At 50.7% G+C, this 21883-nt stretch overlaps 1 protein-coding gene across 1 annotated transcript in view; it reads left to right on the forward strand.

The window, feature by feature from the left end:
• GPR107 (G protein-coupled receptor 107) overlaps positions 1–21883 on the forward strand; it is a 75913-nt gene that overhangs the window by 47780 nt on the left and 6250 nt on the right. Inside the window, exons 14-17 of the mRNA XM_032418604.1 lie at positions 219–262; positions 14179–14228; positions 15652–15735; positions 16526–16644. Of these exons, the coding sequence (XP_032274495.1) occupies positions 219–262; positions 14179–14228; positions 15652–15735; positions 16526–16644 (297 nt within the window). The remainder of the gene's footprint in view (positions 1–218; positions 263–14178; positions 14229–15651; positions 15736–16525; positions 16645–21883) is intronic.

A 21883-nucleotide genomic window follows, 5' to 3' on the forward strand; every position in this document is an offset into this window, starting at 1 on the left:
CATTAGAGGGCATCCTTAACTCTCAGGCTCGAGCCCCGGATGGGGCAAGGTGTCGGTTAGCGGAGATCTCGTTGTTTAGGGAGAGCACTCTAAAGCCGCCTGGTCCGGCCCTTCCAGTTAAAAACTGGGGAATTCAAGGCCTTGAGTTACTAGTGCTGGAAACAGAGAAGAATGCAGATCTGTCAGCTAACCTTTGTTCTCCAAATGTTTATTTTTAGGTCAATCAGGCATTTACAGGAAGCATCAGCAACAGATGGAAAAGGCAAGTCCCCTTGTGCTCTTTGGTGCTGCTGGTCCTTTCCCAAAGCTGCATGCCTGGGCCCCGCCGGGAGATGGAGGTGGAGGCAGAAGGGTGGCTATCTCCTGGGAGGCAGGCCGGGGAGCCCCAGGGGCTTTTGCTGGTGAGGTAGGGGGTGAACTTTGCAGAGGTCAGCCGTGGAAGGAGGCTTGGGGGTGATGGCTGCTTATTGAGGTGATTCATTCCTTTTCCACTCGTGAGCGTGATTTTCACCTTCTCCAAACTGAGTCAGGAGGAGAAAATCTTGTCTGGGAAGGATCAAATAGCACTTCACTGTGAGAACAGGAGGTATGATGGAGTGGGGATGGATATGTGTAAAGCATCCCTTCCTGCTGATTTAACACGCTTTCAAAATAGATGTGTCGGTATTAATTTAAGATGAGACTGATGCCAGAGAGAACCTTTGAAACGCTCTGGTTTTTAATGCTTGTGCCATGATACCCCTTCTGCATCTCCTTGGTTTTCTAACCATCCCTCCTAAGAAAAGAAGCCACAAAGAAAATGTTTTGTGCGTTTCTGAGCTGATTTGAATAGTGCACGACCGCAGGCCGTGGCATAAAGGAGGGCTTCGGACCGTCAGGGACTGAGAAGCAGTGCTTTCTCGGTGCTCGGCGCTGCCTGTGGGTCCGGATGCTGACAGCACTGTTCTTTAAGGCAGATGATTCATTTGTTGTTGTTGATGAAGTTTGGTTGCTGACCTGTTTTATTATGATGATGATGATGATGATAAAAGTAACGTGGATTCATTTTTTGGAAATCAGGTAATAGGTACCAGTCTTATTTTGCACTTGCCATATAATTAATACCACAGTATTTTCTTTAAGTTGAACTAAACCCGACTTCAAGGCTTCATGCCAGTGTCCGGCGGGATCCTGGGGTCTTTACGTAGAGCACCGCACTCAGGGGGTGTCTGCGACTCTTGTGGTTTTGGCCCACAGTCGTTGCTGGATGGACTCCCGCCATCCAGCCCTCGTAGCGCTCTGGCTCTGGGCGGCCTGGCGCCAGGGGGTCCTGCCTCCCCAGGCCCACCCAGCCCTAGTGGCTGCAGGCCCCACTCAGAATGTGCCAGCCCATGTTTTCTTTCTTGTCCTGGGAAATAGCTCTTTTTGGTTTTCTTCTCCTATTCTTCAAAAGCATTCAAAAGCACTGGATTCTCTTCTCCCTCTGGGACAGATTCTTGTCAGTGAGTTTCAGCTTGAACTTTGCATAAATGGTTTGCTTTTAGCCTGGCTCAGAGCTCAGAGCGCCCTCCTGCCTTCTTGGAATGGGGTAAGGTGAAATTACAAAAAATAAAACACAAATTAGAATCCTAATAAAGCACCCCACCACAAACAGAAAAATCCAAAATAAAAAATAAAAACTCACCTTCTGAGAATAACTGTTTGGGAGATATTCTTGTCTTCTTTTTCTGTGCTTGTCATATAAAAAGGTGCCTTTATTATTATTTTTGTAACAGTGAATAGGTCGTTCTCTTAATTTTAACACATTGAGGGGCACCCAGCTGGCTCGGTTTGCTGGCTTGGTTGGTGGAGTGTGTGGCTCTTGATCTCAGGGTTGTGGGTTCGAGCCCCATGTCGGGTATAGACATTACTCAAAAAAAATTTAAAGTTTAAAAAATTTTTTAATATATTGAGCTGAGACATTTTACTTTTTTGTCTTCATACACTTAGGTGTTTCTGGATTCATTTTTCTTACTTTTTGGCTGAAAATGTTTAAAAATTCCAAGGAGGATGTCCTCCAGTTGGTGAATTTTATGGGTACTTTTCTTCTTGGCCTCGCCCTTCCCCTTTTGTGGATTCCTCTGACCCTTCTTTGCCAGCTCCCTTCCCCTCTCCTCCATCATCCTGGTCCCTCTGACTGCCTCTTCGCTTTCTGCACCCAGCTTTGAGAGGGCTTGGGGTGACCACGGTAATGAATTGTCTCTGTGACCATTCATTCCATGAGTGGTTGATGGTTAGCAGTTGATGGTTAGCCAGCTGAAGCCCAAGATGGGATCCGAATTGTCCCTGTGCATCTGTAGTGAAAAGAAACTAGAACCTGAATGAATGTTCTTGTCATTGCCTGGGGCACACGAGGCAGTTTCTCACTTTTTCCAGCAGGTGGCAGCATGCGACCTCGTCAGTGGAGAGCAAATATTAAAAACCAGAAGTCACCAGCACACCAGGGCTTGCTCTCACCAGTTCTCTGGTTGACATACTGTTAAGAAGGCACCCATTTGGGGCGCCTGGGTGGCTCAGTCATTAAGCGTCTGCCTTCGGCTCAGGTCATGATTCCAGGGTCCTGGGATCGAGCCCCACATCGGGCTCCCTGCTCCATGGGAAGCCTGCTTCTCCCTCTCCCACTCCCCCTGCTTGTGTTCCCTCTCTCGTGTCTCTCTCTGTCAAATAAATAAATAAAATCTTAAAAAAAAAAAAAAGGCACCCATTTCTCATCAGCAAATATCACAAACCCTTTGAAAAGGAGACAGAGTAGTTAGAATTGGGGTGTCTTGATCCATGTTCTTTCTCTGAATTGATTTAGGCCGTGGCTGCTTTTTAGCTGATATGCAAATGCATATTTCATTCAGTACTTGGAAAAATGGTTATGCCTGTAACTCTTCTGGAGTCAGGGCAGCCATGTTCCCACGGTCAAGTCCCCCTGCAGAGAAGTCTCAGGAACAGCATCCCCTACCCCTCAGCGGCAAGCTGCCCTGGGGCTTGACTGCAGAGCGGATCGGGACAGAAGTGAGGCAGAAGCTGGAGTGAGCACACTGCCGACTGCCCGGCCGCAGGCTCCCGGCTGTTGTGCTTGGCCCCCTGTGCTCCTCGGTCCACCCTTCTGAGATCTAGCCCACCCCAGAGGCAGCTGGCAAAGTGAAGGCCATGGGCAGTAAAGCCTGCTACTAGATTTGGAAGCTTTTGTTGGACAGCAGCTGATGTTCTGCTTCCTGATCTTAGGCTCCTGGTGCCATTGACTCAATGCATGACCTTGACAGTGACTTGAGCTTGAGACTCTCAGCGTAAGTGCCGTCCGGCCTGACCAACTGCCAGTGGGGGAAGTGCAGTTTGCAGTGGCTGCCCCTGCATTTGGGATGGCGGTTGGCTCTCAGAGTGTTTGCTTGGATGTTGTTTACTTCTTCGTCTCTGGAGTCCTTGCACCTGAGGGAAACGTTAAGGATGAAGCTGCCCACTGTCCTTCAGCTGCATTTTTGTCTCCTCTGTCACACGCTGTTGCTTCTCTCAGCTCCTCTGTCATTTGGAGTCACTGCTGCGCTGCATCCTCTGAGCGGCAGCTTATTGAGTCTCACACAGACACCCGGGCTCAGGTTGCACCGTGTTTTGCCCGCCGACATTGACTGTCACTGCCCGCGAGCGTAGACCTGTTTCCTCCTTTCTCCGCCGTCGTGGACTGGCGGGGGGCAGACGCCCTACATTTAATTAACAATCTCTGCTGCTGCTCGTCTTTTTTTCCCCCCTTGTGTTTCAGAGGAAGATTGAGAGGAAGTGTTCTGAGGACTCTGGGCTTTTATGTGAGCTTCACAGGCACTTAAACTGTGACTGGCTAGTTGCAGGGTTTGTGGAGGCCTGGCTTCCTTGGGAGCGGCGCCCACGTTCTGCAAGTAGCTGCGGCCGTGGGAAGTACTCGTCAGGGTAGCAGTTCCCACGAGGGCCCTCGGGGTCACACTGTTTTCACCACCGGCCACGGTCGTCGTTATCTGCTCTGCTGGTACACGAGCAGCAGGGGGTCAAGCAGCTGGTGCCAGAGCAGGACTCGAGGCCGGCGCACCAAGCTGTGTTAGCGGCCATCGCTGCCTGCTTGCCAGCGCTGAGAGAGGCTCGTTTCACTGAAGAGCGGCCTTGATGAAATAGTAAAAACTACTGATGTTATTCAGTTTCAGCCTTTAAACATGTCTTTGAACGTTCCAAGTGTCATGAAATGGGAAGTATGTGTGAAGTACTTCTGCTGTGCACCAAAGTATGATAGTTGTCTCAGGGGAAAGCACATGTGCAGTTGTTGGAGTTGCAAGCTGAACCAGCTGCTTTTCTCTTGGGACATCATTTTTGTTTGAAAGAATAAAACTTTGGTATGGTTACTCAGACATGAGGTTTTGTCAGACATTTTCTTGAAAATGAACGAAGTAAACTTGTCAATTCAGGGAAATGACGAGAAGTATTTGTTGCTGGCGATCTCATTTTCACTTGAAAGCACAAATGTTAATTTAGGAAAACACATCCACCACTGAAGGCCTGATAGCTTCCCAGTTCTTAAAAGACCTACGTGAGAAGGGGTGATATTAACAAATGTGACTTAAAAAAATATTTTATGATAAAAAGTGTCAATATTTCAGACACCTGCATGACTTGGTTGAACAGTATCTTCCACCTGGCCAATGTGTGTTACACAGTCATGCATGAATAAAAGATCCATTCAAAGTGCAAGATGGACCAGTGGATTTTTTTTTTTAAGATGTATTTTTTTATTTGAGAGAGAGTGCAGGCTCACATGAAGGAGGGGACAGAGGGAGAGGGAGAAGCAGACTCCCCACTGAGCGGAGAGCCCTCTGCGAGGCTCCATCTCATGACCCTGAGATCATGACCTGACCCGAAATACAGTCGGATGCTCAACCGACTTAGCCACCCAGACGCCTCAAGATTTTATTTTTAAGTAATCTCTACACCCAACGTGGGGCTCGAACTCACAACTAGCCAGGCACCCCTGGACCAGTGGATTTTAATGACAGATTATGGAAATTCATTGACACAGTTTCAGATTCCCCACCTCACTAATCTTTTAAGAAGCTACCACTTGGCAAGTTTTAATGTCAAAGAAGACTGTTCATAGCTCTCTGAAAAGGGCCTATATCTGCATAAAGCCATATTTCCTTCACATACTTCAACCAAAACACTTTCATGGCACATTGACTACAGAAGCAGATATGAGAATCCAGCTGCATTCTATTAAGCCAGACATTAAAGAGATTTACAAAAACAGAAAACAATTCTACTCTTCTCAAATTTTTTTGAATGAGTTATTTTTTTATTAAAAAAATATTTACACTAACATATAGTGGATTTATTTTGTCACTTTTAATTTGATTATTAAATACTTTTGAAATTTAGTTTTCTAATATGGTAAATATTGGTAGATTTTACCCACATAAACGGAAGTTCTTTGAGGTCCTCAATAATTTTTTTTTTAAGATTTTATTTATTTATTTGACACAGAGAGACACAGCGAGGGAGGGAATACAAGCAGGGGGAGCAGGAGAGGGAGAAGCAGGCTTCCCGCGGAGCAGGACCCTGGGATCATGACCTGAGCCGAAGGCAGATGCTTAATGACTGAGCCACCCAGGCTCCCCAAGGTCCTCAATAATTTTTAAAAGTATGAAGGAATCCTGAGACCAAAAGTTTGAGAACCATGTGATAGAGATGAGGCTTCTTAAATCTCTCATGGTCATGACAGCCATGACCAAAAAGCCTGCCTAGTTCTTTTTTCCTGTGCCTGGAGAGTTTATTTCAGACTTACTTGGCCAGATTCTTGTGACTATTTAGAGTCCATTAGTTCTGGGCATCTCATGCCAAAAAAATATGTTTTATTTAGGTGGGTTCATGTAAACAGACCTAATGAAAAACCCATTGATGAGAAAGGAAGAAAATTACTCCTGCCTGTTTCTGTAAATCGTTTTTTTTTAAAGATTTTATTTATTTATTAGAGCGTTCATGAGCGGGAGAGGGGGGCAGGCAGCAGAGGGAGAGGGAGAAGCAGACTCCCGGCTGAGCAGCGAACCCGAAATGGGGCTTGATCCCAGGACCCCTGAAGGCAGACGCTCAACCTACTGAGCCACCCAGGCGCCCCTGTAAATAAAGTTTTACTGGCACCATGCCCATTTGTGTATGCATTGTCTGTGGGTGATTTTGTGCTTCAGCGGCTGAGTTGAGTCCTTGGCAGAGATCATCGGGCCCACAAGGGTGCTCTCCAACCCTCTACAGAAAAAGTTTGCCAACTCCTGGCTGTTGTAGACATTAAAGAGATACCATTTTAAAAATCATATCTGTAACAGTGATGTTGACCACTGACTTTTCACCCTTTACTGAGTGCTTTGAAAACTATAAAGCTTACATAGATTTAAGAAATTACTGCTTTTAACCATTTGTTGAACTTCATCTTTGTGTCCAGGACTGTGTTGTCATTTGATTGGGGCAATAGCTTTTGCATCATTATTTGCTGTGATATTTTACCTGACTTCTTATTCTAATGGGTATCTGTGCTTTTCTTTCACTAACAAGATGACTTTTAACATGAATTGCCCTCAGTTTACCAGCAGAGCTTTGGGTTATACATTTCCACCTGGGCTGATGTTTATAAGCACTGTCTTCCCTGACTCCTTTGACTCAGTTTCTGGTTATAATTTCAGGTTTGTCCAATCTTTATTTACATTTTCCAAGTAGAAACTGAGGTGCCCCGTGCCCACTGATGCTGTAGGCAGTGAGAATTATTATGATTAGGTTAGACTTGGAGGCCCTAGGTCAAAAGCCCTAGGGTGAAGAAGGAGGTCAGGAGAAGGGGGAGCCTCCCAACCACACATTTGGCTGTGATTTCCCTTCCCCAGCATGTGGGGAGGACTCTAGGACCGGGTGCCGCCTGGGTAGGAAAGAATTCCTCTGGAATTGTTCTATGCTGTTTTCTGCCCTGCCCTTGGAGATAGCATTCGGATTACCCCCTCTGGAGCACTGTTTCAAGGTAACAGGAGAGAAGAGGCAGAAAAAATGAGATGCCCTTTATCTGGTCACTCAGAAAATTTTCATCCTTCCTCTTAGCCCTGGGTATGTAGTTAGAGCGTATGCCTATGATCCTCTCCTGACCCTGAAGTCTAAAGCTGTGCCACGAGAGCGCCATAAACAGCCTCTGCGCCAGACAGGCGGCGTGCTGGCACGCCAGGAACGCTTTCTCTCCAGCCGGTGTGATGCAGGGGCTTAGAAGGCTCGTCCTCTGCCATGGGGGCGGGGGCGGTGTGGCATTCTGTCCTGTACTCAGGGCCACCTCGTGTCAGAGTAAGTCCAGCTCTCTAGTTCCCATGTTTTCCACGTGGCATCTGTGAGTGCGTTATGGGAGGGGGCTGTGTAGGCGCCAGAAACTGGGTGAGGTTTTGTGCACGCGTGCATTTACCTGGGCAGAGGGTTTGTGGCTTTCAGCAAATCTCAGAGGAGTCCAGGACCCTAGAAAGGGTAAAACCACAGCTAAATAGACTATTTTGAAGAAGTAACGAGAAAGAGTATTTGATTAGACTGGCTTAATACAATGACCTTTCATTTCTTTTAATCACCAAACCCTGTTTTCATTACTTTCCCCTAGCAGATCACCCAAACTTCTTTTAATGTTGTTAACATAACCATAGCTTCTGCTCAACATTTCAAAATAATCAACCACTGTTACCATCCTGAATTAATATAATCTATAACCAAAAAGCAAAGAGGCCTCTGCATATCCCCAGCCTGAGAAGCAGCCACATCATGGACACATTGCCATTTTTTTTATTGGGCCTTCAAAACATTGGGCACCTTGCTGTCTTGGGGGGCCCTTGGCCACCCAGCAGGCCTGGTTTGCGATCTGAGTTGGTATACCCTTCCTGGTCCTGGACAGGGTTCTTCTGCCTAGTGGCCTTGGCTTGCGTTTGGTTTCTACGAGTCCTGAGTCACAGTTGAAACCAACTCTTCTCAGTTGATTACCGCAGTATTTAGGGAGATCCGGTTCTCTTATGGAGAAGGTGTTGTCTGCTGTTGACCAGGCTGTGTCATCAAGCAATGGGACATCTGACCTTCTTCCTCACCCAGCTCATTGCCAGCTGTGAGTCTGTGCCACGGACAGCCGGGGCGCGGCGTGCTCCTTGGCTCAGCCCAGCCTCAGCCATGATGTCAGACTAGCGGGGCTCCCAGCGTCGTGCATGCTGCAGGCTGGCGGACACAGGAGCAGACTCAGATCAGCGTGGGTCCTTCGGACCCTACCTCCCACCCCCAAAGGGCCTTTGGTGTTTCTAGAGCAGAAGGGAGGCAAGAACAGAAACTCAGCAGATGTGACAGCAGAAATCTTACAGTTAGCTTCCCTAGTGTGTACTCTGGTCATCGGCCAGTCTCTTGGGCCATTTGTGCTTCTTTCTTTTTATTGTTCCTTTACAGTCACATTGGCTTACAATGAGATGCATTAGCCCTTACCTGTTCAGTTTGGTGAATTTTGACCACTCCTGGATCATTGTTTTAAATGTGTATTGGAAATGTATTTTTTTCTAAGATTTTTATTTATTTATTTGAGAGAACGCAAGTTCACGACCAGGGGAAGGGGCAGAGAGGCAAACTCCCCATTGAGCAGGGAGCCCGACACGGGGCTCCATCCCAGGACCCTGGGATCGTGATCTGAGCCGAAGGCAGATACTTAACTGACTGAGCCACCCAGGCGCCCCTGGAAATGTATTTTGAACCACTTTTCACATGACCTTCGACAGTTTGAAAATCCGAGTTTCCTTCTGTACAGAGTTCTTGTCTTACCACAGCCGTTCCCATACTTGCTCCTGATACTGTCCTCGTGAGATAGGTTAGTGACATCTCCTCTTAGTGGAGGCCAGAGGCCACCTGGTGAGCTGGTCTCTCCCCAAAACGGACACTTCCAGGCCAGTGTGGTCCCAGGTCAACGTGTGGCCTGGCTTCCAGGCCTGTGCTCGACCACGAAAGTGGGGGCAGCTGCTGTGCGCCCCCCCCTCCCCCCCGCCTCAGCAGAGGGAGACTGAACTCAGAGCTTAAGCAGACTGTGGAACCGCTGAGCTTCAGAGTGAGTCCGAGCAACACTGACGCCAGCCAGGCCTTGTTAGCATCCTTATTTCTGTAATTGTGGTGTTCGACTCAAAATTCCCTTTGAAGCACGGCAGGGAAGAAGCAGGAGAAAAGGATTTGGGGTAGATGGGGACGGTTTTAAGCCTCAAGGCTTTCTTTATACCCAGAGAAGGATTGTTTTGGAAATTTTTCACCCTTTAAGAGACTGTCATGGGCCTTTGCTTCTGTGTGTCTCATAAATCACCCAGTATTACCTCTTCAAGATGGATTGCTGGCAGCTCCTGGGCACTGCCCAGCATTTTGAGCCCTAGGCTGCCAGGGGATTACAAAGCTATGAATTGCCTTTCTCTGAGTGCAAAGTGTGGGCATTGAGAGCGTGGTCTTTAGAGAGAGGTGGACTTGGGTGTTAAGTACTGGTTTCTCTACTTACAAGCTGTGTGACATTGGTAATTTGCTAAAACTTCTCCAGGCCTGAGTCCTTCCTCTGTGAGGCAGTGGTCACAGTGGTTGTTCCTTCACGGAGGCTGTTGTGAGGTTTTACCCCAGATGAAGCATGAGAAGGTGCCTGGCACATGGTTCCTCACTCAGCTGACGACCAGTGTCGTGGTTCAAGCCCATCTAGGCAAGTCTGCTGGGGAGGAAGGGGACCATCTGTCTTCTTTCCAGCCTCTTCGTTCCTCTTGGGGGTACGGAGGAAAGGTGAAAGTCTAGGGAAGGGGCAGCACCTCCTCTAGATGGGGCACCTTTGCTCTTGCTGCTGGCCACAGAGTTTGCTGCCTTGGTAATTGTTTATTTGTTTTAAAGGTTTTATTTGTTAGAGAGCACAGTAGGGGGCGTGGCAGACAGAGCAGGCAGAGGGGAAAGCAGGCTCCCAGCCGAGCAGGGAGCCCCGATGTGGGTCTTGATCCCAGGACCCACCCTAGGATCATGACCTGAGCCGAAGGCAGACATTTAACCGACTGAGCCACCCAGGCGTCCCTGCCTTGGTAATTATTTGAAACAGCTGGGCACTTCCTGCCTCTGTGGGCACTTGTTCTGTTCTCATCAGTAAAAAGTAGTTGCCAAAATCCAGAGTCCTGGCCATATGTGGGGGTGGGGGAGCCCGTAGCAGGAGGTGGGCCTTGCAGGAGCTCCTAGAGCAGGTGCACAACCTCCCTGTCCCCTGCTTCTCTCCTTCCTCGTTCCCTGGGAGGTTCTTCAAAGTCCTTCTGGCCAAGTCCAATTCTATAATAGGGGCAGCCGGGCATGTGTACTAGGAGAAGCTCTCGGGGTGATTCTGGTGCTCACCCCGGGGAGAACCATTGCCATAAAAACATCCTGACTACAGGCAGACCCATGCCTGAGAAGGGAAGGACGGGCCAGGCCCAGGTACGTGGAGCCATGACAGTGCAGGGACTGGAACGTGGGGCTCTGGGCTCCTGTCCGAGGCATTTTCCTCCCACCAGACTCACTCTTTTACCATATTTGCTGTTTGTGGTGGTGGGGTCAGAAATAGCCAGCCCAGACTCAAGGAGCCTCTACTCCCGTGGGAGCCCGGCCTGCCCTGAGCCAGTGAGCAGCAAGCTCAGCCGCATTCTCAACTCCAGGGACAGCTTTTTTGGAAAAAAGCAGAAGGAGGTTTGGGATTCCAGGCTGCGACTTGCTGCCTTGCTCCCTGCTCCTTGCATAATGCTGGTGAGGTTCCCCCTCTGGGGCTGGGTCCTGCCTGCTCAGCAGGCTGACGCATCGTGTGCAGATGGCAGCCCGGGGCGTGCTGGCAGCCCCCACGTCCCCACTTGGGCCAGTCGAACTCACTGGAGCCTGGATTCCGGCCACATGTGGCAGCTGCTGCAACAGTCTATGGCCTAGTTGGTGTTCGGTCGATACTGTATAATCCTAATACTGTAACAGTAGACATTCGTCCAGTGCTTACTGGGTGCTGCTTGCTTTCCACATACTGTCTCATTACCTCTGCCAACAACCCTTGTTTCACAGATGAAGAAACTGAGGCTCAGAGAGGTTAGGCAGCTTATCTGAGCTCACACAGCCAGGAAGCAGCAGAGTTGGAATTTGAACCCAAGATGTTCAAATGTGCAGGGCCTACACTGCTACCTACTTGTGTTTCTCAGTTCAGTAAGTCAGCTTCCTCCCTGCCTTTGCTGCCTCGGCTGTGACTGGAGCGCCCAGGTGGGGGGCTGGCCCCAGGAGCAGCGCTCTCGTAAGCAAATGTCTCGAGTGTGACTAGAAGTGACGTCTGTCATGACTGGTGGGTTTTGCCAACAACCCTGAGCTTCACATACTGTGACTGCATCTCTTAGAGGCCGCGCTGCCTGTCCCCAGGTCTGTTTGTCCGTCCTGGCCCGCGTCCTGAGATGGCGCGGCCTCAGTGCCGGGGCCTGGGCGCACGGGCTCGCCTTTGAGGCACTCCGTGGCCTGCCTCAGCTCAGGGTGTCTTACAGCGGCCTGGAGGGTGTCACGGGGTGGCACCTGACTCCTGGGAGACGTTAGATGCGGTGCCTTCCCCACTCTTCCCCTCACACTCGGTCTTTGCCCTGCAACGCCTTCACCCCTGTGCTTCCCGCCCCATCAGCCCCAAATTCTTCACTCTGGCCGGGAGGGAGGGGACCATCAGACTTACCTTGTCTGTCCATCTCCCTCAGCCAGCCTCTGAGGCGGGATCTGCACTGAGCAAAATGTGCCTCGGGGCGCCTGGGTGGCTCAGTCGTTAAGCGTCTGCCTTTAGCTTGGGTCATGGTCCCAGGGTCCTGGGATCGAGCCCCACATCGGGCTCCCTGCTCGGCGGGAAGCCTGCTTCTCCCTCTCCCTCTCCCACTCCCCCTGCTTGTGTTCCCTCTCTCGCTGTGTCTCTCTGTCAAATAAATAAGTAAAATCTTAAAAAAAAAAAAAAAAGACGTGCCTCACCGCCTTTCCGAGGGACCTCTGCAAACTCGAGGCTTTTGACTTCAGTTGGGCTCTCATTCTTGGTTCTTTCCATCCTTTCTCCAGAGAGATTGTTCTCAAATGTAGATGTGATCAAGTCACTCCCTGCTTCAGACCCTGCAGAGGCTCCCTGGCGCCCTCGCGCCCTCAGCAGCGACAAGGAGGACAGTTGGTGGTCTTCTGCATCAGCTCTGTTTTCGGCTTCCCCCGCGGCCCAGCCGGTTCTCTGGCCAGGCCAGTCCAGCAGCCAGCTTCCTCTTCCCCACGCAGGGGCCTCTTACCCCCGAGCCCTCGCATCTGTTCCTCCCGAGGACCGTCCCCTGGCCTCTCCGCTCTTGCTCCTTCCCGAGCCCCGGTCAGGCCTCTGCTGAGACACCAGCTCCTTCGGGAACCCTCCCTCTCACCCCTGTGCGCCCGCTCTAAGTTGGGAGCCCTTCTCTGGACAGGGCCACAGCAGCTATAACCCGTCTGGCGCCTTGACCTCCAGGACTAAACCCTTCATACTTCTCTCTGGCCGGCCGATGGTGCTTGGTGAAGCAAGGGCAGGAGTTGCATGTGTAGGATTTACTTCAGCAAATGAAATTCAGAAGAGACTTTTCAAGCATTTTTATTATCTAAAGGGTCTGAGTGTTAATGTTGTTCTCCCTTGGTTGTTCACAAAGAAGAGAACTGAGTGTTCGTGTGCAAGAACTCTTTTGCTTGTTGGGGGCGGGGTGTGCATTTCCTTGACCACGTGAGCAGCAAATGCCCATGCAGAAAGACACAGGAACGGAACCCTGGTTCATACAGATGTGTGAAGCCTTAAACCTGTGGTGGCTTAGCTGTTCGACACAGAATTCTCAGGTGTAACGCTTGGTCCTCAGTGGAGCTGCTTCCGTCCCCCAGACGGGCAGGAGCATCTGCTCGCATCACTCCCTGGGTACTCTGTGCCGCCCGTATTGGGCGTGTAGCACGTCTCTGCCCCTGAGGGACAGCAGCGCCTGGGGCAAAGGCCACAGCTGCCCCATCTCGGCTGGCCTGCATCCTGGAGCCGGGCCCAGAGACAGTGAATGGCAAGCTGGAAGAGAACAGAGAGATTTAATTTGAAAAATAACAAGACTACCAGAGAGGTTGCCAGATAAGAAAGCTTTTGCTGATCTGCCTGCTTTCATTTAGCTTCTTCGAATGTTGCATGCATGAATCCATTCCAGCTCGACACCTGGGTGTTACAGCCTCTCAATTTTGAGGGTTAGATTTGCTGTAAAGATTTTCTGCTCCTCTCCTCATGGAGGCAGGCGTTCGGTTTCCCCGAGGAGGTTCTTGCAGATACTGTTAGTTGATCATCACGCTGAAGATTAATTTAGGATTCCAGGGATTTCTTTTGGAACCCTAAGCCTCACTGCCCCCCCGCTAATCATGAGCCAGAGGAGAGGGGAGAGGAAGAGAAATCTTCTCCACCCACGGCGCCATTCTTAAATGGAACCAGTAATTGAATGCTATTAAGCCAAATTAATTTGCCTCCTGCAGGAAGGTTTATGATGAATGAAAGGCTTGCTAATCGGGGAGGGAGCCAGGCTACCCTCTGTGGTCATCAATATTTCATGGCCATAGGCGGTGGCAGGAAGTTAGCTGTCCTGGCTCCCTGACCTTGAGCGATCCAAAGGTAGGACACAGCCAGCAGCGTTGTATTCAGAGGGCTTGTTACAAGTGAAACTGGCAAGATGCACTCGCGGGTTAATTGAACTTAGACCCTCAGCTAGTGGGAGGCTCAGGGCCCCACCTGAGACTGGTCCTAGTGGGGAGTGCAGCTCTGTCAGCCACAGTGGCAGAGCTGGAATGTTTACCAGTGGCTTTGGGGGGCTGGGGCATCTTGATCTGTAGTGCCTGTGGATTTCTGTGGTGTCGGTATGGCAAGTTTAAAGCTCCTGAGCCCAGAATGGGGAGATGCACACCAGCATACCTGGGGCTGGGAACCCCAGCTCCCATAACTCCCTGATTCTTCCTGATGACTGGGGGAAACCCTGCCAAGCTGATGCGGTTCCAGAAATATAGATGTGCCCCTGGGCAGTACTCATCTGCATTAGACTTGGCCTCTTGACAGAGGGCGCTTGAATGTCACTTGCTTTTAAAAATGAGAAAAGAAGTTAATGTGCCTCTCATTTTGTTCTTTCTTCTCCCTAGCTGCTATTAACTTAGCAAAGCTGAAACTTTTCAGACACTATTACGTCTTGGTGAGTTAAAAAAAAAACCCAAAAACCCTAAATCTGTAAATAAGATCAGTTCAAGGAGTAGAGCAAATAAACTTCCGAAGAATTGGCGAAAGTACAAGATGTGGTATCTGGAGCTGTGCAGATTTCATTTTATCAAACCAAATTATGTTTTTTGATAGGGGGAATTAAACAGCTGAGTCACACCTTCTTAAATGTTAGTTTTAAATGTGGCTTTAAATACTTGGAAAAGTAATACATGCTTGATGTTTTCTTATAATGCAAGGATTATAGAGACAAAGCAAAAGCCCTTTATGACCCTGATGTTCTCCCCTTTCCTTCCTCCCCCTCCCCCAGGTAATTCCTGTTAACAGTTTGGTGGTTATTTCTCTGGGTGCTCTTCCAGGCATATGCCAGATGGAGCCGCCCCTTGGCTTTCTTGTTTTATTCATTTGCAAAAACAAGATCACACCTAAAATCAGGACTGCTGGCCGTGAAAAGTCCTTTTGAGCATACACCAAAGGCAGGACCCGCTCTGAATTATTAGGGTAATGATTTCTTGGAATATATAAGGTGTAAGCTCTTCAAGAGTTTGCCTCCTGGTTCCTAAAAGAAAGTTTCTGAGTCTTCTCCTATCTGTGGGCTGGACAGTTCCTTCCCTGCAAGCCCAGCCACCCTGGGCGTGGTCCCAGTGAGCAGTCCATGCTCCAGTGGCCGGCACTGGGAATCCTTGCCACATCCTCCCTTGCTACAGTACTCAGTGTTACTGGTACGTCCTCTGGGTGTGGGCCTCAGAGGCTCAGTGCCTCTGTCGAAGAGGCTAAAGCAGTGTGGACCCTGTGGGCTTCGTTTTGCTATTACTACTCGAAAATATTCCTCAAAGCCTGGGAATAAAATATACCGTCCTTTGGGGATTGAAGTCAGTGGGGTTATGTATGTGGAAAAGGTGAGGAAGGGGTGACTCGGGAGTTCAGAGCAGCCACGCCCAATGTTTTATCCTCCCCACGTTGGGTGGTCACCTAGCGATGAGGAACGAGTCCTTTTTTTTTTTTTTTTTAAGATTTTATTTATTTGCGAGAGAGAGAATGAGAGACAGCATGAGAGGGAGGAGGGTCAAAGGGAGAAGCAGACTCCCTGCTGAGCAGGGAGCCCGATGCGGGACTCGATCCCGGGACTCCAGGATCATGACCCAAGCCGAAGGCAGTCGCTCAACCAACTGAGCCACCCAGGCGCCCAAGGAACGAGTCCTTTTAAGTGGGACTGGCAGAGAAGCCATCTCTGCCACGTTTATTAATTAACATCCTGAGTGTCAAATGATTTTCTTCGGGTAATGCTGTCTTCTGATTTGTTGTTCTTTTGTGACGGCAAGATGTTGGAAGAAAACAGTGCTGACGTTTCCATGTTGATTTTATTTCTTCTTTGTCCCCCCCCCCCCCCCCCCCGGTAGATCGTGTGTTACATATACTTCACCAGGATCATTGCATTTCTCCTCAAACTCGCCGTTCCGTTCCAGTGGAAGTGGCTCTACCAGGTGCGCTGCTGGGGGGGTGGGGGGAGACTCTGGCTGAGGACAAGTCTCGGGCTGTAACGTAAGGTTGCTCCAGAGGGGTCAGGCAAGCGGCCACTTCTGTCGCTTCTGGTCCACAATTAAGATGATCTGTTTGTCCAGGAAAGCTGCTGGATTACATGAAAAATCTGGAAGTAATTGCATTATTGATTTTAGTTTTCAATTTTACAAGACTTTGAAGAGAAAAGCCTCAGGCATGGAGTGTGAGCTTCGCCCTGGATAATTAAAATGCTATGAGACGTGGTCTCTCCTTCAGTTACAGGGCTTAGAAAAGCTCAGAATCCAGAGCACATGAGTATTTCAACAATATGGTGTCTGTGCCATATACTAGGGCTAGTTAACTCCTAGGGGAAGCCACCAAATGATTTAGAGCCTTTTCTCTTTCTCGTTCTCACCCGAATGTGTAGTTGGCACCCAGTGCTTGTACCAGTTCTGCGTGTAGGGGACGGCGAGAGGAGACTTCCTTGAGGCACCTGCTTGGTGCTAAGGGCGCTGTGGGAAACTTGGGGATAAAAGGAGCTCTTAAAAGATTCCAGTGAAGACTGGTTAAAGCCCAGGGTCTTAGCTGTCATCTGCGGGCAGAATGCTCCTAGCTGAGCCTCTGGCACACGTTGTGAGGAGACCCTGCCCTAGCACCGCCCTGGCCTGAGAGAGTGGTCAGTGATGGGGGGGGCTGTGCCAGTTTGCTTAGTTCACTGCTTTCTGAAGAACAGCATTGCTAATCCCTTTATTTGGGGTGGGTTTTAATTTGCAGCTCCTGGATGAAATGGCCACGCTGGTATTCTTTGTTCTAACGGGCTGTAAATTCCGTCCGGCTTCAGATAACCCCTACCTACAACTTTCTCAGGAGGATGACCTGGAAATGGAATCAGTGTAAGAAATCTCCTTTCTTGCCCCTCTTCCTTTGCCCCTGGCCCCAACTGAACAGCACGGTGTGAATCGGAGCAGCTTCTCTGCATTTTGTTGTTCCAGAGGTAGTACGTCTATATTTAGCAGAAGGAAATGGACACTTAAGCTTCAGGCGGTCTTACTCAGTTTGAAGGACAGTATCTGCCGGGCATCGCTCAGTCTCTGCAGGGGAATGGGACTGGCCATCCGATTAAGCATCACTGAGCATCGTTGGAGCCTGCCTCCAATAAGCCAGGGGTGGGAACGTGGGCATTGGCTTGGCCCGTTCAGCACCACTGGGGATGGGCAGCCCCACTTCCTGTTCGGCCCCTGCCACCAGGAGCTGGTGTCTGAAAATGTGATCGTCTGAGTCGTCTGTGGGTCTGCTAATTGTCCGCAGACTCCTCTGTCACCAGATAACGAAGTGGCTTTTCACAGCTAGCGCAGTGACTTGACCTCTATGCGAGCATTCAGGCGGGCTTTTCTGAGTCACAGGGCAAGTGACTTTCGGGTCCTGTTTTCTGGGAAAGGGCACTCATTATCTGGAAAAGGAATAGTGACTGAGAGTATTGGCTTGTTTACTGATGAACTGTGATGGGCCAGGTCAGTGGTTGTGTTTGATGATCAGCCGAAGCGCAGTTTGAGGTGCGCTGCCTCCAGCGAGGCGGGTGGCTTTTTGACTTGTCCTGATTCAGAGGCTGAGCCTCCTGGGCCCTGCTGGGCCCTGCTGGGCTATTGGACAGCATAGGACGGCTCTTTGGAACAATAACGGAAGGCAGCTCCCACCGATGGGCCCCAAACAACAGCTCTCTGTGCAAAAGAACTATTTTTACAGATAGCAGAGGGGAAGGAGTAGGGCTGTCCGGTGTGCCTTTTCTAGAAGGAGCAGAATCTGAGCCGGTAACTTGGTTGAAGGGTCTGAAATGAGAGTCAGTGGGGAGAGGTGTGCTCACCCATCCCCCCACAGCAGGGCTTCTCTGGGGTGCGCAGCTGGAAGCTGGCTGCCTGGGTCATTCGAAGTTCTCACCAGCAATATAGGAGGAGTCCCCACATCCTTTCCATCAGCCGTTTTATCAGAAGCATGGAGGCGCTGTGAAGGTATTTTTGTCTCATGGCAAAATTTTTAAAAGTTTTTGTTTTGGTTTTTCGTTTCTCGCTGGTAATATGTGGTAAGTATTTTAGCAGGAGGGTCTGCGTGTGCTCAGCTCAGGGCAGGGAAGTGGGGGAAGTGGACAGACAGACCACAAGTCACGTGGAGACTGGAGGGAGTGTGTCCTTCATTCTGGCAGCCTGGGGGAGAGATCGGAGGGGTGAGGGTTAGCCGTTGGTTGTCTCCGCTTACGCTCCTGTTATAAGGGAGGAGCGCTGTGATGACACCCTGTTTTCTGTGGCTCAGTGTGCGCCATCCTGTGATAGTGAGGGAGCTGCTCCTCAGTGGCAGAAAAGCTGCGTATGTCCCAGCGAGAGAGTCAAATCGCAGGTGAAGGCTTTGTTTAGGGTGGTGCTCTTTCCAAGGAGCGCTGGTCCCGCTTAGCCTGTGAAAAAGAAGTTGGGTTGCCGACTGAGGCCAAGTGCCTTTAAGTCAGCAGGGAAATTGTTTGGGGCTTCTCTCTGGCTGAGAGAAAGTTCTGCTGTTGAGGAAGTCCTATGGATTAATAAGATGTGTCCGAGCAGAACAGGCCAAGGTGGAAGGAAGCTCCAGCCCTCAGCCTGCCATCCGTGTTCACCTGCAGGTGAGCGTGAGGGCTGATGGCAGCTTCTCGGGGATGCCACTGCGCCCAAGGCTGTCCCCTCCTCTGCATGGAGGTGCTGTTCCTGGATGGCACCTCTTAAATCTTCTAGAAATAACTCAAGCCAGAGGCAAGCAGAGCCATTGTTTGTGTTTTCTAGAAGGTCATGAGCTCTCTGTCATCCACATTGAAGGGTGTTTCCTGTAGAAAGGAGCTTGATCTGATCTCCACCACAGAACAAATATTACTTCCTCTTTGTGGGAAGGAATATTCCTTAGGCTTCACACACCCCAAAACAAATCCTCTTCCTAATGAGTCTTACCCATCAGTGGCCCCCGAACACTGAACTGGGCCACTCACCTTATTGACTGAGATTCTGGGTAGTTTCTCTTCTACCTGTTTCCACTTCCTTTCTCTGAAGTGCAGTGCATTTGGGAGGCGAGTCTTGCCAGTTGAGTCCAGGACAGGCCGGGCTCCTCCTGGGGGTAGAGTGCTCCCACTCTTCCTCTGGCCCAGGCCTGCATGCCGGCCACCCCCCCAGGCCCCACCTGGGTTCTCCCGCGGAGCCTGCAGAGTGAGGGTGCAGTCAGAAGTACCTGACTGTCTGTCTTTTTCTTCTTTTATTTCTGTACACAACTCTCTTTGGGCTAAAGCTTGCAAAGGCTTACCAATTTGGTTAAGAGAATTTATCAAAAAATTCAGCAAGTTAAAACGTATTGGATGCAGTTTCAGTGATCACACTTGGTGGCCGCCTCCTGTGCCATGCATATCCTTGATGACCTGAATTCTTTTCTGCTGTTTTGAGATGTCAGAGAGGGAAGAAATATTTGGTGTGGGTTCCAGGGCCGGGAAGTTGCCTCTCTGGGGTTCCCAATCCAGAATGCTGGCCTCAGGGATGCCGGGAACCTTTTTCTACTAAACTGCCTTTGCTCAAGTGGATGGGCAACGGAAGTGGAGACGGGGATTAGAGACTAATAGAATTATTTCTCAGCCAGGCCTCTCCAGATCTCAAGTCCAGAAAACACTTTACAATTGGATTGTACTTTACGGTTTGGTTTGGTTACAGAAACAGAGGTGTCCAGGGGCCGCTTGGGCCCAAGATCACAGCGTGGTGTAGCAGGAAGAGCGGTGGGTGCCCGAAGCTCCCCTTCTTATCGTGCCTGTGTTCAGTAGGCCCGTTTGGTTGCAAGCACAGCTCGTCGGGGTTCTGCAAGGAAAGGAGGGGTCACCTTTTAGATGGAGAAGGGAAGTGGGAGGCAGCGCTCGTCCATCTGCTCCCTCCAGCTCTGTTACACTTCCCTGCTCCTTCTGTCTCTGTCCTGCACACTCTCTCCTGAGCCCCCAGGGAGCACAGCCACTTGGCTCGGGACTGCTGCCGTCACCTGAGAGCTGCTCAGGGGCCGCTGGCCCTCAAGTGCTCCCCTGAGCAGGCACTGAAGGTGGGACAGCGTCTGCCCTGGACAGGCTGCCGTCTCCTAATTGACAGCCCCCCTCTCCCCCCAGCCCCCTGCTCCAGCCACTTGCTTCTTCTGAGCTTCGGGTCCCTCTAGCCACCTGCCCACCGGTACCCAAGCTTGCGTCCCCTGCATTCCCCACGGGCCTTGATGGCCCCGCTGTCCGCCCGCTCGCCATCAGCAGCACGTGGTGGTTGGCCTAAACACCTTCCTCTTCTCAGCCCACGTGGAGTGAGCGGCTACTTCTTGGGAACCTAATGTCGTGTCTCCTCTCCCTCTCCCCCTTTACCCCAGTGCTCTGCCTTCCTACGGCTGATGTCCTCGCCCCCGGTCTTCCTCCCTCCCTCTCCATTCTCCTGGCTACCAGAATCACTTGTAGAGTGTTTTCCAAGGAGAGTCCCTAGCCCCTCCCCTGGACACTTGATTCTGAACGTCGAGGCTCAGGTACCTCTGTCCTTTTTTTAACTCCCCAGGGCATCCTGCTTGAGCCAGGACTGAGAACCCTGGTGTAAGAATCAAGTCCAGCTGCTGTGCCAAGGCAGACAAGGCCCTCCACGGCCCTGCCCTGCCTGCCCTTGACCTTCCTGCCACTTACCTTCGCCAACAGCTGCTTCTCACTCTCTGACCGTGCGGGGAGCTTTCTTTTGTTTCTTCCATGCCCTTTGCCCGTTATATTTCTTTTGTTCAGAAACTCCTTTGCCCTCCTCCCGCCCCTCCATCTTGCCTCTGCTCCTCCTCTTTTGGTACAGGCTTCGAAGCTGCCCCCCATCCCAGGCAGAGGTGTTTCTCCCCACCCCGAGTCCTGGTCCCCCCTGCTCAGAGCTCTCCTGTCTGTTGTGTGTTGTTCTGGAAGACCATTTTCTGCTGGGCTGGGGCGTCCAAAGAGCCCTGATTCCTGTCCCTCTCTGTCCCAGCCCCAGGCTGGCATGACAGAGTGAGCCTCGTTTTCTCAGTTGGTCTGCCAGCTGGATAGCAGTGTTTTGCTGGGGAGAGACACACGGCAGGTGTGTCTCCCAAGCCACAGCCCGAGCCCCGCTCGGGTCCGATGAACCGGCTGTGCTCACAGCCCAGCTGTGTGGAAGCCCTTGTCCTTTCCAGCAAGGGCTTCCACACAGCAGCTGCTGTTGCTGTGAGCGACTCTGTGAGACTTGAGGGTGCATTTCTTCTCTGATCTCATGCATTTGGAGAAGCCGTACTGGAGCAAGAAAGGCTTCCGGTTCTCTTGGGCCTATGGCTGCTCCACCTGCGTATCCCAGTCCGGAGACAGTCCCATGAGGACAAGACCTGTGGGCGTGCCTGTCGCCTGGGAGAGGTGCACCCTTCCTGGAGGGCTCAGGCCCTGGCCGCCCCGGTGGACGGGAAGTGATGCTGGGTCCCATGGCGAAGTGAGGCGGTTTCCTTTGTCCGGGGACCATGTTTATACTCACAGAATCTGCGGGAACCCCCCAGTTCCCCTAAGAGCCACATCTTGGCAGCCCACCTTGTCCTGACTTTGCCAGAAGTACAGCCAGCCCAAGAGTCGGAAGGACTCTTGTCTGAGAAAAGTCCCAACTCTGGGGAGGACTGGCTGGCTTTGAGGCCTGGTCGCAGCAGCAACATGGTGGCAGGAATGAAAGGAGAAATAAAGGGGGCAGTTCTTTCCTTACCCCATAAAATCATTTATTTGCCTTTAGGTCCAGCTGGACAGACTCTAGGTGTGTCCCGTATAGGGCCACTGAATTACCATTTGTAGGTGAAAGGACTTGGTAGCCGATGGGGGGATAGGGAGGGTCCTCGGAGAGATCTACTGAGTTGACTGAATTTATTTTACTGCTTAGGAGATGCCTATAGGTCCATGATGGGGCACATAGGTGCCTCTTTTTCTAGAGTACTTAGGGAGATGCTGGTAGGTGTGTTTGTTTACTTGTTTTCAATTCTATTTTTTAGAACAGTTTTAGGTTCACAGCAAATTGAACAGAAAGAACAGAGGTTTCCCATGTGCCCCTTGCCCCCACCTACGTAGCCTCCTGCGTTGTCAGCATCCCCCTCCAGAGTGGTAGG

The sequence above is a fragment of the Phoca vitulina genome, unplaced genomic scaffold (assembly GCF_004348235.1).
Source record: "Phoca vitulina isolate PV1807 unplaced genomic scaffold, GSC_HSeal_1.0 scaffold21, whole genome shotgun sequence".
Lineage (NCBI taxonomy): Eukaryota > Metazoa > Chordata > Mammalia > Carnivora > Phocidae > Phoca > Phoca vitulina.